Source organism: Pelodiscus sinensis, chromosome 15, assembly GCF_049634645.1.
Source record: "Pelodiscus sinensis isolate JC-2024 chromosome 15, ASM4963464v1, whole genome shotgun sequence".
Classification (NCBI taxonomy): domain Eukaryota; kingdom Metazoa; phylum Chordata; order Testudines; family Trionychidae; genus Pelodiscus; species Pelodiscus sinensis.
Genome location: NC_134725.1, coordinates 1050624 through 1063895, shown reverse-complemented (window position 1 = coordinate 1063895; position 13272 = coordinate 1050624). Strand labels below are relative to the sequence as shown.

Genomic DNA, 13272 nt, shown 5'->3' with positions numbered 1-13272 from the left:
CAGAGCCCAGAAAAACCAACTAATTACTTGGGACAAATTAAGAGAAAGCAGGGACGGGTGTGAGGGTCAAAGGGCTAAAATGAAGGAACTGGATGGGGACACCGAGCAAAGAACCCTGGCCAGTGCCCACTGCCCCTCAAAGGTCTCGAGAGAGCCAGTGGACGCCGCCCAGTGGAACTCTACCCGGATACGTAAGCGGATGCAGGAACTAGGTCCCACAGTCACAGGCCCCTCTCTCGGCTAACCTCTGCTCCCTGGTTTTCTAAATTGCCAGTTTGGCGACAGCCAGGAGGAGGTTGACCAGGAGATCATGCAACTTTGTGGGACCACGGATGGGGTGTGCGTAGATTAGCAGGTGAGGGGGAAAGTGCATCCAGAACCTCAACAAGAGGTTCTGGAGGAGCCAAAAGAGGGGCTGTAACCTGGCGCACTCAAGGTAGACATGTGCCAGGGTCTCCCTCATGCCACAGATGGGACAAGTTTCGGGAACGGGGGTGAACCGCACCAAGTACACGCCCATGCTCACAGCACCATGGAGAATTCTCCAACTGATGTCCCCGGTGGGCAGTGGAACCAAGGTCTAATAGAGGCTGGCCCACCGGGGCTCCCCACCCTCTATTGGTGGTAGGAGGTCCTGCCACTTGGTGTCTGGGCGGGACACGAGGGTGGGGAATTGGAGCGTGTGAAGCACGAGCGTGTACAGGTGACTTTGGCGCCGTTTGGAAGGGGACCGGCTCCAACACGTGCAGCCAGCTCAGGTGACGAGGGGGAGGCGGCTGGGAAGGTACACAGGACTGGGGGCCGATGGAGAGATCAGGAGAGCCAGGGGTGAGGGCTGGGCAGGGTGCACCCTCTCGCAGGACCCTGTCGAGGTAAATCCAAGCAGTGGCTGGCAAAGCGTCCTTCACATACTGAAGTACGCAGTGGGGAGTACATAGGGTGGAGAGCCCAATGCGCTGGGTGAGCGCCGGAGGATCCACCCAGTCTCCCCGGTTGTAGTCCAGGAGGTCTCCAATTCTGGTGACTTCTGCCAGGACCAAGCTCTGGTGCACTGCCTGCACACGTAGATGTGGATTGTGTAGCAGGGGCTCCGCGAGGTCTACCCCCACGGTGGCTCCCAAGGACCTGGTCACCGCAAGCAGCTTCCAGGTCTGGAGCAGGTCCTGGTAGAAGGCTCACAGCCCAGAGAGGTCTCGCGGAGGACCGCTCAAATAAAGGAGCTGCTGGTCATATCGGAGCCCTCGGAAGCGGCAAAGGAAAGCCCCCACTGACCTCCCTCCTCCAGGGGAAGATGGAGAACCCCTGCAGAGACCCAATGCAAGTCCTGGCCAGAAGAACCGCAACATCAGCTGCTGGATCTGAGCCAGGAAACCCGGGGTCAGGACCAGGGTGTTGATAGGACCAGTTTGTTCGGCACCAGTGCCCTCCCATGCAGAGAGAGATAATGGAGCAGTCCTGTCCATCTCCGCAGCCGCTCAACCACCCTGGAATCTAAACCTTGCTAGTTCTCCGGCGGAGAGGGATGCGTAGCAGAGAGAAAAATGCCGAGCTAGAGCAGCGGACCCACGCTTCACCCGATGACCTGAAGCGTGGGTGGGAGGGAGCTCACCTGCCACCCGGCCCCTACCACCAAGCTAGATCTCTTGACCCAGTTGACCTGGGCGGAGGAGGCCGCTGAGTAGACTGCTTGGCAGGCCTCCACCCATGCCAGGTCGCCTGGGTCCTGGATCACGAGGAGTCCATCGTCGCTGTACACCAACAGGACCAGCTGCATCTCCGGCTCACGGAGCAACAACCCCGTGAACCTCTTGCGAAGGAGGCGGAGGAAGGGCTCGACGGCCAGAGTATACAGCTGGCCTGACAACGGACAGCCTTGACGCACTCCCCACCTGAAGCTGATCGGTGCAGTCAGGGTCCAGTTGAGCTTGACCAAGCTCTCTGCAGTGGCATACAGCACCTGGAGAAACCCCACAAAGTGGGGCCCAAAGCCAAAGGCCCGCAGGGTGCCCAGGAGGTACCTGTCGTCCATCCGGTCGAACGCCTTCTCCTGATCCAAGGACAGGAGGGCGAATGACAGACCATCCCTACACCCAAGCTCTAAGGGTATGTCTACACTACCCCGCTAGTTCAAACTAACAGGGTAATGTAGGCACCGCACTTGCAAATGAAGCCCGGGATTTGAATTTCCCAGGCTTCATTTGCAAGTGCGGTATGCCTACATTACCCTCCTAGTGCGAACTAGGAGGGTAGTGTAGACATACCCTTAGGGACAAGTGAAACTGTGTGTGTGTAAGGAGTAACTAAAGGGAGAGGTGGAAGCTCAGGCACTAAACACAAGTATGGGGTATGGGCACACAAGAGGATGGGTGGGACAAGCAGTGGAAAAGGGAGGCAGTAAAAAGATACCTGCTGGGGGGGGGGGGGGGGGTAGACACAGTTGAGGGAAGGGAACCAGTGTGCCCACAGGTGCCTGAGCAGCAGGCCCACAGCACCTGCTGCAAGGCCCAGCAGAGCAGAGGAGGGGTGGGGAGGCAAGCAGTGGGGCCAAGAATGGAAAAAGGCCCCTACAGCAACTGGGGTTGGGAAGGAGCAGCAGCAGAAAGCAGGGGAAGCAGGGGGAGGTGAACCACCCCCAGCACCCCGCAAGACCCGCACCAGCCCCCACCCAGGGGTCCTGATGGAAAGGTCCCTTAGGGTGTGTCTAGACTACAGGGTTTTGTCGACAAAAGTGGACTTTTGTCGACAAAACTATAGCTGCGTCTACACTGCCGCTGAGTTCTGTCGACACTAAGTCGACAGAACTCAGCAGTTTTGTCAATGGCAGTAAACCTCATTCTACGAGGAATAACGCCTTTTGTCAACAGAGTTCTGTCAACAGAAGGCATTATTGCATCTACACTGTCCTTTTCGTCTGCACTGTCATGTCGACAAAGCTTCTGTCGACAAAGAGCATTTAGACTACATCCAGTTCTGTCGACAAAGCAAGTCGCTTTGTCGACAAAAACCTGTAGTCTAGACATACCCCTGGTATCCTCCCCAACACAGGACAAGCTGTGGGGGGAGAGAGAACCCCAGGGGCTGCCCTAAAACAGCCCCCTTGCCGCCTCTGCCTCAGGGAAAGCAGCAGCAGGAATGGTGGAGGTTAGGCCTGCCGAGGTGGAGAAAGGGGTGGGCCAATAGACCACCAAAGAAGCAGGGCAGGAAAGACCTAAACAGACACCCCCGGGGTGGAAAAGGGGGCCTGGCCTAGAATGTAAGGGTAGCCAGGGCCTGCCTGCCACAAAAAAGCAGCCCCCTCCACAGACACCCCCCTCCCAAAAAGAAGGTGAGAGGAGGGGTGCAGGAGAATATGCAGCACCCCAAGAGCAGGGAGCTACCAAGGCCTCGTGGAAGATCTACAAAATCCTATAGAAGGTAGCCATATTGGGAGGTGGGTGAATGCCTTCTTGTTTCCCAATTAGACTCACCTGAACGCAGTCTGATAATCAGGGCAGACAATGGAGGCCTAATTAGGAGTCAATCTGCAACAGGGATTAATTAAGCACCTGTTGCTAGTTAAGGCCTATAATAGGTTTCCTCCCAGGCCAGGAAAAGGGGGTTTGTCTCCTCCCCGCCCCCCTACTCAGGACTTGCCTGTGATGAGAATGACTCAGTAAGCGGGGATCCTTGCCTCTGGGGAAGTCCCAAGGCAACAAAGGGGTCACTGTGAGTTTCTGAGGCACACAAGAAACTGTCAAGAAGCACAGAACCCCTGGGGAGCTAATAAGGGACTTTGTCACACACGTGTCAGGAGTGGGATATCCTTTACTGCGCAGCAACAAGAAGGAAAATGGGGGGGGGGGGGGGGGGAGAGGAAAAAGTGAAGACAAAAATAATTGGGGGCACTTGGGTGTGGATCTGGAGGTCTGTCTTCACTCCCCCACCCCCCCTTGTTACCCAGGTAATGCCCTCCTCACCACCACTTGTGGTGGTTTTGGAACCAAGGGCGTTCCCCAAAATGGAGGATGTAGTGAAGGCATTGGTGCAAGCTATGGCAGCCTAACAGAAAGCCATGCGGGTGCAGCAAGAAACTAACTCATAACAGAACAGGCTTCTGCAGATTGCGCCCTCCTTGGGGAAATGGTTGACCAGTTGTGGAGGTGGGCAAATCGAACACCCATCAGTGAGTGTGTGAGAGCCCTGAGGGCCGCAGGTTTTCTCCCCAAGATGTTGCCGGACGATGACGTAGAGGCTTACCTCCTTGCGTTCGAGAGGACTGCACAGCGGGAGGCCTGGCCAGAGGAACAATGGGCCAGCATCCTTGCCCCATTTCTTTGCGGGGAGGCTCAGCGAGCCAACTATGACTTACCGATGGAACACATGAGTGTTTACCCCCAGCTTAAAGAAGAGATCCTGGCACGACTGGGAGCAGACGTGGCTGCCCGGGCCCAGAAGTATTGCACATGGAAGTACCAAGAGGGAAGGACCCCAAGAACCCAGCTGTTCGAATTAATCCACCTTGCTTGGAAGTAGCTGCGCCCTGATGTCCGCAATGGAGACCCTAGTTATTGACCAGTTCGTGCAGAAACTGCCACCGGACTTTCGGGCGTGGGTGCGCCAGAATGACCCCACCACCTACGACGAGATGGTTGCACTGGTGGCACGGCGGCTAGCAGCAAGAGAGTTAATTCCTCCCCATAAGGAGGATAGGTCTGGCCCCAGGAGGAGGCTGCCAACCCCAAGCCCATGGGATCAAGCATCTAAGGGCCTGGGGAGCCACGGAAGGGGGGGGGGGGCAAAGGTTCACAGGGGGGACAAGCTGAAGGGGATAAGCCAGGAAAAAGAGCCCCTGAGAATAGGTCCTTTTTTCCCCCCAGGGCCCGAAGAAAAACTACCGGTGCGGTGAGCTGGGCCACATAGCAGCCCAGTGCCCCAACCAAGAGGAACCAATGCAGCGCAATTTCAGGGACTGGGGTGACCCATGTGCCCTGCTTAATCTGGTGGGAGTGGCAGTTGCTCCCCCACAACTACACCCGGCCAGTGCAGGTAGAAGGGGTGGAGACCATGGCACTAGTAGATTCAGACAGTGCCATCACCCTAATTTCAGGGAAGCTAGTGAAGCCCAATCAGCTAATACCGGCAAAACGCACAGGGGTTACGTGCATCCATGGGATGGTAAACTTTTACCCCAGTGCAAGGGTAAGGGTGGAAATCCAAGGGACCAGCACCAAGGTCCTAGCTGGGGTGGTCCCACACCTCCCCTACCCAGTGCTCATCGGAAGGGATTTTCCAGGGTTTGGAAGCCTGCTTCCCCCTGAACAGCAGGAACCAGGGGAGCCCCACAACCCTAGGGAAACAGATGTCGAAGGGCAGCATACCCCTATATTCCCAGAGATGGCCCAAGATTTGTTCTCTAGCCCGGGGGAGGGCAGAAAGTCAAAGAGGCAGAGGCACGCAGCCAAGGCATTGGGCACGTGGGTCCTGACACAGGCTCAAAGGGTCACTTGCCTAAACAGACACCCCCGGGGCTCACAAAGGGGAAGCGGTGGCCTTCAGGATGGAGAGGACCCTGAATTAGTAGCGAAAGAGGGACCAGAGACCCTGGGGGAGGCAGAGGCTAGTGCTGGTCCCAACACCATAGGGTCAATGCAGGGGCTGGAGGGAGCCCCCCTAGGGCTCGAATTGGCCAGCCCAGGGAGAGCAACCTTTGGGCGGGACCAAGCGGAGGACCCCTGGTATAAGAATGCCAGGAAGGAGGTGGCTGAGGTAAACGGGGTACCCGTAAAAGGCAAGACCCGTGGGCCTGGCCCCTACTTTATTCTCAAGAGGGACCTCCTGTACTGCATTGTGCATACGCAAGAAGAGGAAATACACCAGCTCTTGACACCCCAAAAACACCAACAGGCCATTTTAGATCTGGGCCATAGTCACTGTTTGGAGCACACCTAGGAGTAGAAAAGACCCAGGCCCAGATCCTATGCCATTTCTATTGGCCAGGGGTGCATGAGGACGTCTGCCAATACTGCACTTCCTGCCAAGAGTGTCAACTACATAGCCCTCGCCCTCATCTGAGGGCCCCCCTAGTGCCACTGCCAATTATTGAAGTCCTGTTTGAACGGGTTGCGATGGACTTGATGAGTCCACTGGAAAAGACAACCCGGGAGCATCAGTATATACTGGTGATCCTTGACTATGCCACGTGATACCCCGAAGCCATTCCCCTTCGAAATACAGCCTCCAAGAGCATAACCAAGGTGTTGGTGGAAATATTTGCCTGAGTGGGCCTCCCAAAAGAGATTTTAACTGACCAAGGCACCCCATTCATGTCCCGATTGATGAAGGACCTCTGCACACTACTCCGGGTACAGACCTTGCAGACCTTGGTCTATCAGCCCCAGACCGATGGCCTTGTCGAGAGGTTCATTCGTACCCTCAAGGCTATGATCAAGAAGGTTGTGATGAAGAAGGTTCCACGAGGTGTAACGGTAGTTCGAATTAGCCTAATTCGAACTACCTACTCCGTGCCGCATGTAGCCGCGGGCACGGAGTCCGAACTACCGGGGATTTAAAAATGGTGGTGCCTGGCAAGATGCAAGTGAAGCCTGGGATATTTAAATCCCGGGCTTCTTTTGCAACTTCGATTGACTACATTAACCACCCTAGTTCGAACTAGGGTGGTAGTGTAGACATACCCTGAGGCACATAAACTGTCAAGAAGCACAGAACCTATGAAAAGCTAACAAGGGACTGTGTCAGAATAGCCACAATACCTACTGTTCTACCTACTTATTCAGAGTCAGCACCTACTTCACAGACCTTTCAGCACACTATATTGTAGTCTGAATTAATATAAATATGTTCAAAGTTCTACACAGTAAAAAAAATGGAAAGGAGGAATATTTTCTCTATTTCATAATTATTTATTCAAAATGGGGAAAAACCCTATCATTATGAGGGAATATTCATCCAATGCTTTGCTGAAGGCCTTTCCAGGTCTGTTGTGGCTTCCCCCTTTACAATAACCACGTGCCTCACCTCCAGTAAACACAAGAAATGAAGGTACCTGTACAAAGATCTACTGTTTTCTAGAAGACCAACACCACCAGAGAAATGTTTTAAAGACAGTGGGTGGGCATAATTTCTAACTGAAATGCCTTTCAGTAACCTATCCAGTTGTTTGATTACATACAGGTTATAAAAAAAAAAAAAAAACTAAAACAAAAACAAAACTGTGACATTAACTTCAGATAGCTAATGGAAATGAAACTATAGTTTCCATGTCAGGATCTAGTAGGTGTGTAGACAGATTTTTGCAATGTTTTATACCTTATCTTTGGGCAGTCAGAGATTTTCAGTTTCCTCCCATCCTCAATAGCCCTAAGAGAGGAGGTCGAGCTGAACCACCCCACCGCAGCCAGGAACCTGTGCTGGTGCTCATGGCTGCAGTGCAACTAAAGCACCAGCTCCAGCTTCTTGCTCGGAGCAAAAAGCCCCAACCTTCCCCACCAGACCTGGCTCACGGAGACAGAGCAAGTGGCTCCACATGCTGCTGATCTTCCCTTCCGCTGGGGGAACTGCAGCGCAGCGATGTGCTGTCTGGAGGCTTTCCCCACTGCTCCCATTGGCGAGAGTTGGGGCCAGTGGGAGCAGCAGGAGGCTGTGCCTGGGAGTGACAGGGGTGTGAAGCCAGGTAACTTCCCCCCTTGTGCCCAGAACCTGCACCCCAATCCCCCTCTCTCTCTCGCGCGTATACACACATGATCCTGTACCCCAGCTTGCTCCTGCACCCTCCCTCCTGGCCAGACACCCTACCCCCAGCCTGCTCCTGCACCCTACCTCCCACCCTCACCCCCTCCTGCACCCCACCTCCCACCCAGATCCTGCACCCCCATTCCTATCCCACTCGCTGGCAGCCCTGTCCCACACACTGAACCCCTCATTTTTGTCCCCACCCCAGAGCCTGGGGGGGGGGGGGGTCCACAATATCCACTAGCCCTGGAAGAGTAAATCCAGCCCATGGGAACTCTGAACCTCAGTCCTCCCCCTTGCCCTGTGGGGCTGGAGTGCCAGAGGGGTGAGGTGTCTCAGTTGGGGCCACATCAGTGAGGGTTGGAGGTATTGGGGGGTTTTAGAGGTTTTTTGGCTTCTCACTTGTGTGATCCCCAACTGATTTTTCTGTGGGTCAGTGGCCCCCAATTCAAAAAAGGTTCCCCGCCCTGCCATTAATAAAGAAAAACATGGGGCTCTTTTGTGTTGGACATAAGTTAATGTTAGTTTATCAAACTTCATTTTAAATAAACTAAAATGAGAAATTAAAGCACTTAATCTGTTTCAAATTAATATTTCCTTTCTTACTGGTTAAATTAACCCATTCTCCCTAGCTGCAGCACTAGCAAAATGTCTCGGGCATAATTATGTAATTAATGGTGAGTTTCCATTAGCAACTGGTGATCAACAGAAAGGTTTGCATTGAGCCAGGTGGGCCATAGGTCAAAAAGTTTGAGACCCACTGTTTTAGAAGGAATTAAACCTTGTAGTACAATGGGAGTTAGTATGTATAATGTATATTATACACAACACATTACACACATTCAAATAAATTGGATAAAAATGACTTGAACTTGAAACCTACAAACAAGTCCCCGGAAGTTACCTTTAAAGGAAAAGTAATTTGGCTGAAGATGGAAAAGGAAGAAAGCTTGTTACTTGTGCTCTTACAATAAAACCCTCTAGCAATACCACTGAACTTAGCATTGCCAACTTGAGACCAGCTGAGATGTAGAAAAACTTGCTATGAAAAAAAGACCCTCCTCCACGCTTTCTAAAGGAGCTCCTCCACCCTCTCTAGTCCTTGGAGACCTGTACTTCCCACCACAAATGCTAATGCAACTCCTTCCTTTTACCATCTCACCCTCCAGGCCCTGCAATGCTCATTGTTAGTCCTGGAATCTAGATTTCTCTCCCTTCTCCCCTTCCAGAGTCTCTTAGACCAGGTTTCCAGTTCTCACTTGCTCCCGCACATAGTGTCACTGAAGCCTAGGGCTTCTCCTCACTCCACCCCACAGGGTTCGTGGCGCCGAAGCTCACAGCTACTGCCCCCACCCCGCACTCTAGACAACAAGTGACCTTGGAGTCCCCACACCCCACTGATTGCACCTGGAGACAAGCTCCCCGCCGACCGTCTTGTTCCATGCGTTTCCCTGTGGCCGGCTCTTCCGCTACCGCAGCTCGTGGAGAGACCAGGTCTTCCTCCCGCCGTACCCCACTCCAGAGCCTGGCCAGCCCTTCGGTCCCTCACCTCCAGCTTGTCGGTGAGCTCCTGGTGCATCCTCTCGTACTGCCGGCTGATGTCCTGGTTCCTCTCCAGCAGAGCCTTGCCCAGACGGGCGGCCAGAACCAAGTCCTTCTCCTTCTGCCGGATCAGCGAGAGCAACTCAGGCGGCTGCCCGGCCGGAGCAGGCCCCGCTTCCTGCTCTCCAGCTTGCTGCTGCCGTTGCTCTCCGGCGGCGGCCAAGATAGCCAGCTCCTCCTCCAGCTCCCCCGGGGCGCCCTGGAGCGGAGCTAAGGCAGCGGCGGCGGCGGCGGGGCTCCGGGCGGCTCCTGCTCCCGCGGCCCCCGGCAGCTCCATGCAGCAAGCGCTGTCCAGCTCTGCTGGTGCTGAAGCGGCGCCTGCCAAGCCCAGGCAGTAAGCGGCCATGGCCCGCGCCTCGTGAGCTCCAGGCTGCGGGGGCAGGAGAGCCCGGCCCCCGCTGCTGGGGCTGTCTCTTCCCCTTCTCCTCCCGCGCGCTGGGCTGCGCCAGGAGCCTGCCCCGCTCCTCGTGCCCGCGCCCAGCCGCCGCCGCGCGCGCGCGCCGCCCCCCGGGAGGACGCGAGGAGTCGCCTTAGCCGCCCTCCTGTTGGAGCCGGGCTGTCTCAGCGCGCGCGGGGCGCCCTGCTGCTGCCGGGCCCGCTCCACAGCGCTGCTGCCAGCGCCCCATCTCCGCCGCGGCGCCTGCAGAACATCGCGCCGCAACAGCGGCTGCAGGAGCCTAACGAAGCCGGCACCGCCCTCCCCCTTTCTGCCCGGGCCTCGCAACCCAGAGCCCTGACGACAGCAAACACCTGTTCTCCGAGGCGCTCTGATTCGCTAAGCCGGGTAGCTCCATAGGCCCGCACCCAGGTGCTGCCCCGATTAACCCTTCTGTAGCTGGAGCCTCACCCCACTTCCCAGAACATTCCCTCCAGCAGAGACACTCAGGACGGTGTTACCTACCAGCCCTGTGCTCTTAGGAGCCAGGGAGTGACATTCATGGAAAACCATCCTCCCCCCTTCCCCTAAGCCTTTGCTAGAATCAGACAAAGCAAGGAAAAGGTGGGGGAAGACACAGCTAAACTAATTAAGGAACCACCCCAGCCTCATCCGCATTGAAGATAGAACTCATTAGCATACAGAATGGAGACCAGCTCTTCCAAGGCAGGAACTGCAGTGAACTATGGGATACCAAAAGCAGAGAAGCACTGCCTGATGGGAAATCCCTGCTCCAGATGCTAATGAACCCAGGCCTGCTCACACCCAAATTAGTCATTATGGGTATGTCTACACCACAGAGTTAGTTCGAACTAACTTTAATAGGCGCTACACTAGCGCTCCGTTAGTTCGAATTTAATTGGAACTAGCGGAGCGCTTAGTTTGAACTAGGTAAACCTCATTTTACGAGGATTAAGCCTAGTTCAAACTAGCTAGTTCGAATTAAGGGCTGTGTAGCCCCTTAATTCGAACTAGTGGGAGGCTAGCCCTCCCCAGGTTTCCCTGGTGGCCACTCTGGCCAACACCAGGGAAACTCTTCTGCCCCCCTCCCGGCCCCGGACCCCTTAAAGGGCCACGGGCTGGCTACGGTGCCCGTGCCAGGTGCAAGCCTGCCAGCACCCAGCCAGCAGACCCTGCACCTGGCACAGATTGAGCCACCCACCCGATGCCCCCCAGTCCTCCCCCTCTTCCCGGGACCAGGCTGGCGGCTCCCGGGAGCTTGCCCGGGACCGCAAGAGGCGGGCACCCGCCTGGGCTAGTGCGGACATCGTGGACCTTGTCCACAATCTCCGCACTAGGCACAGGAAAGTGGCCGTCTAGGGCAGGAGAGCTGCCAGCCTGGCCACCCAGGAGCAGGTGTGCATGAAAATCAAGGGGGTCCACTGAGACCCCCAACCCTGAGCCCTGAGCTTACAATGGCCGTACTGGGTCAGACCAAAGGTCCATCTAGCCCAGTAGCCTGTCTGCCAACAGCGGCCAACCCTAGGGACCCTGGAGGGGATGGACCGAAGACAGTGACCAAGCCATTTGTCTCGTGCCATCCCTCTCCAGCCTTCCACAAACCTTGGGCAGGGACACCACTCCTACCCCCTGGCTAATACCACTCCGTGGACCCAGCCTCCATGACTTGATCTCACTTCCCTTTAAACTCTGTTCTAGTTCTAGCCTTCACAGCCTCCTGCAGCAAGGAGTTCCACAGGTTGACTCTTTGCTTTGTGAAGAACAACTTTCTGTTCAAACTTTCTGTTTGAAGCCTGCTACCCATTCCTTTCCTTTGGTGTCCTCTAGTCCTTCTTTATGGGAACTAATGAAGAACTTTTCTGTATGCACCCTCTCCACCCAACTCCTGCTTTTAGAGACCTCTATCCTGTCCCCCCTCCGTCTCCTCTTTTCTAAGATGAGAAGTCCCAGTCTCTTTAGCCTCTCTTCATATGGGACCTGTTCCCAACCCCTGATCATTTTAGTTGCCCTCCCCTCTCCCACCCTCTCTCTTCCCCTCTCCCACCTCCTTTTCCCAGTCTCCCCCAGTTTTGTTCAATAAAGACAGATTCCATTTTTGAACACAATTGTCCTTTATTTTGTACATCAAGAAAAGGGGCTAGGGAAGGGTAAGTGGAAGGAGGTGAGGGAGGAATGGGGTACGAGCCCCCGATGGGGAGGACTGGGCTGGCTCTGCGGGCTTCTGGGGGTGGAAGCTCTCCTGCAGCCCCCCAATTGCCCCCTCTCCCCAGATGGCAGCCTGCGGCAAGTGCAGCCGGGCTGATGGCCGAATGGTGTGATGTGCCCAGTGTGGGCACTCCGGGCACTCCAAGCCAGGACTGGTTTTCAAGCGGGGCACCCCTGAGAACCGTCTGTCCAGGGTGGGGGTCGGGACCCTTTAAGCGCAGCCCTCGGCTAGCCTGAGACAGCAGCTCCACGCTCTAAGTCCTCCTCTGATACCCTGCCGGCACTGCTTCCGGCCATCCTTAAGCCCTGTTCAGGGTCCACTTAATGTGGACATGCTAGTTCGAATTAGCAAAACGCTAATTCGAACTAGTTTTTAGTTCTAGACACGTTAGTTCGAATTAGCTTAGTTCGAATTAACTAATTCGAACTAAGTTAGTTCGAACTAACTCTGTAGTGTAGACATACCCCCTCAGACCAATTCTAGTAACGATCCTATTGACATATAAAATACTGAAACTACCTAGTTGCATTGTGAGCTCCTTCAAGGAACATCACCCATAACCAGGGGTGATCAGTCTCTATTGTTTCTCCTCTTTCTCTTTGAACTATCCCTATAAAACTCCTATCCTTGCCCCAAGAAAACTGTTCTGATACCTGGATTTAAACTGCATCAGTTCCATTAAGACTTCTTCATCTTCTGTCTGATCATGCTGGGAGCTCTGCTCTGCTTGTCTCCTGCTCTCTGGACCCCCGGCTACCATCATCATCTGGGAACCCCGATCAGTGCAAGCTCCGTGGAGTGGTGAGGTCTCTCTCTCTCCCATCAATTACCTCTCTAAGCATAGCCTTCTGACCCTGCCCTATTAAACTGTTAGGCTGTGTCTACATTGGCAAGATTTTGCAGAAAAGCAGCTGCTGTTGCGCAAAATCTTGCTGCCTGTCTACACTGGCCACGAGTATTTGTGCAAGAACACTGATGTTGTAATGTACAAAATCAGTGCTTCTTGCGCAAATACTCTGACGCTCCCACTCAGGGATAAGCCCTCTTGCGCAAGAGGCCAGTGTAGACAGCAACGTTAATTTCTTGCGCAAGAAAACCCGATGGCTAAAATGGCCATCGGAGCTTTCTTGCGCAAGAGAGCATCTACACTGGCACGGATGCTTTTGCACAAAAGCAAATCTTTTGTGCAAAAGCACATGCCAGTGTAGACGCTTTCGTGCGCAAATACTTTTAACTGAAAAACTTTTCTGTTAAAAGTATTTGCACAAAATCATGCCAGTGTAGACGCAGCCTTATATGGTTAGCTAGCCCTAACATTTGTAATCAGTTCCAGTTTAGA

At 54.5% G+C, this 13272-nt stretch overlaps 1 protein-coding gene across 1 annotated transcript in view; it reads right to left on the bottom strand.

Moving 5' to 3' along the window:
* The window catches only part of LOC112547596 (BICD family-like cargo adapter 1), a 281178-nt gene extending 271029 nt beyond the window's left edge, over positions 1–10149 (bottom strand). Inside the window, exon 1 of the mRNA XM_075897779.1 lies at positions 9278–10149. Coding sequence (XP_075753894.1) covers positions 9278–9676 — 399 coding nt within the window. The 5' untranslated portion in view covers positions 9677–10149. The remainder of the gene's footprint in view (positions 1–9277) is intronic.
* Between the last annotated feature and the right edge of the window lie 3123 nt (positions 10150–13272).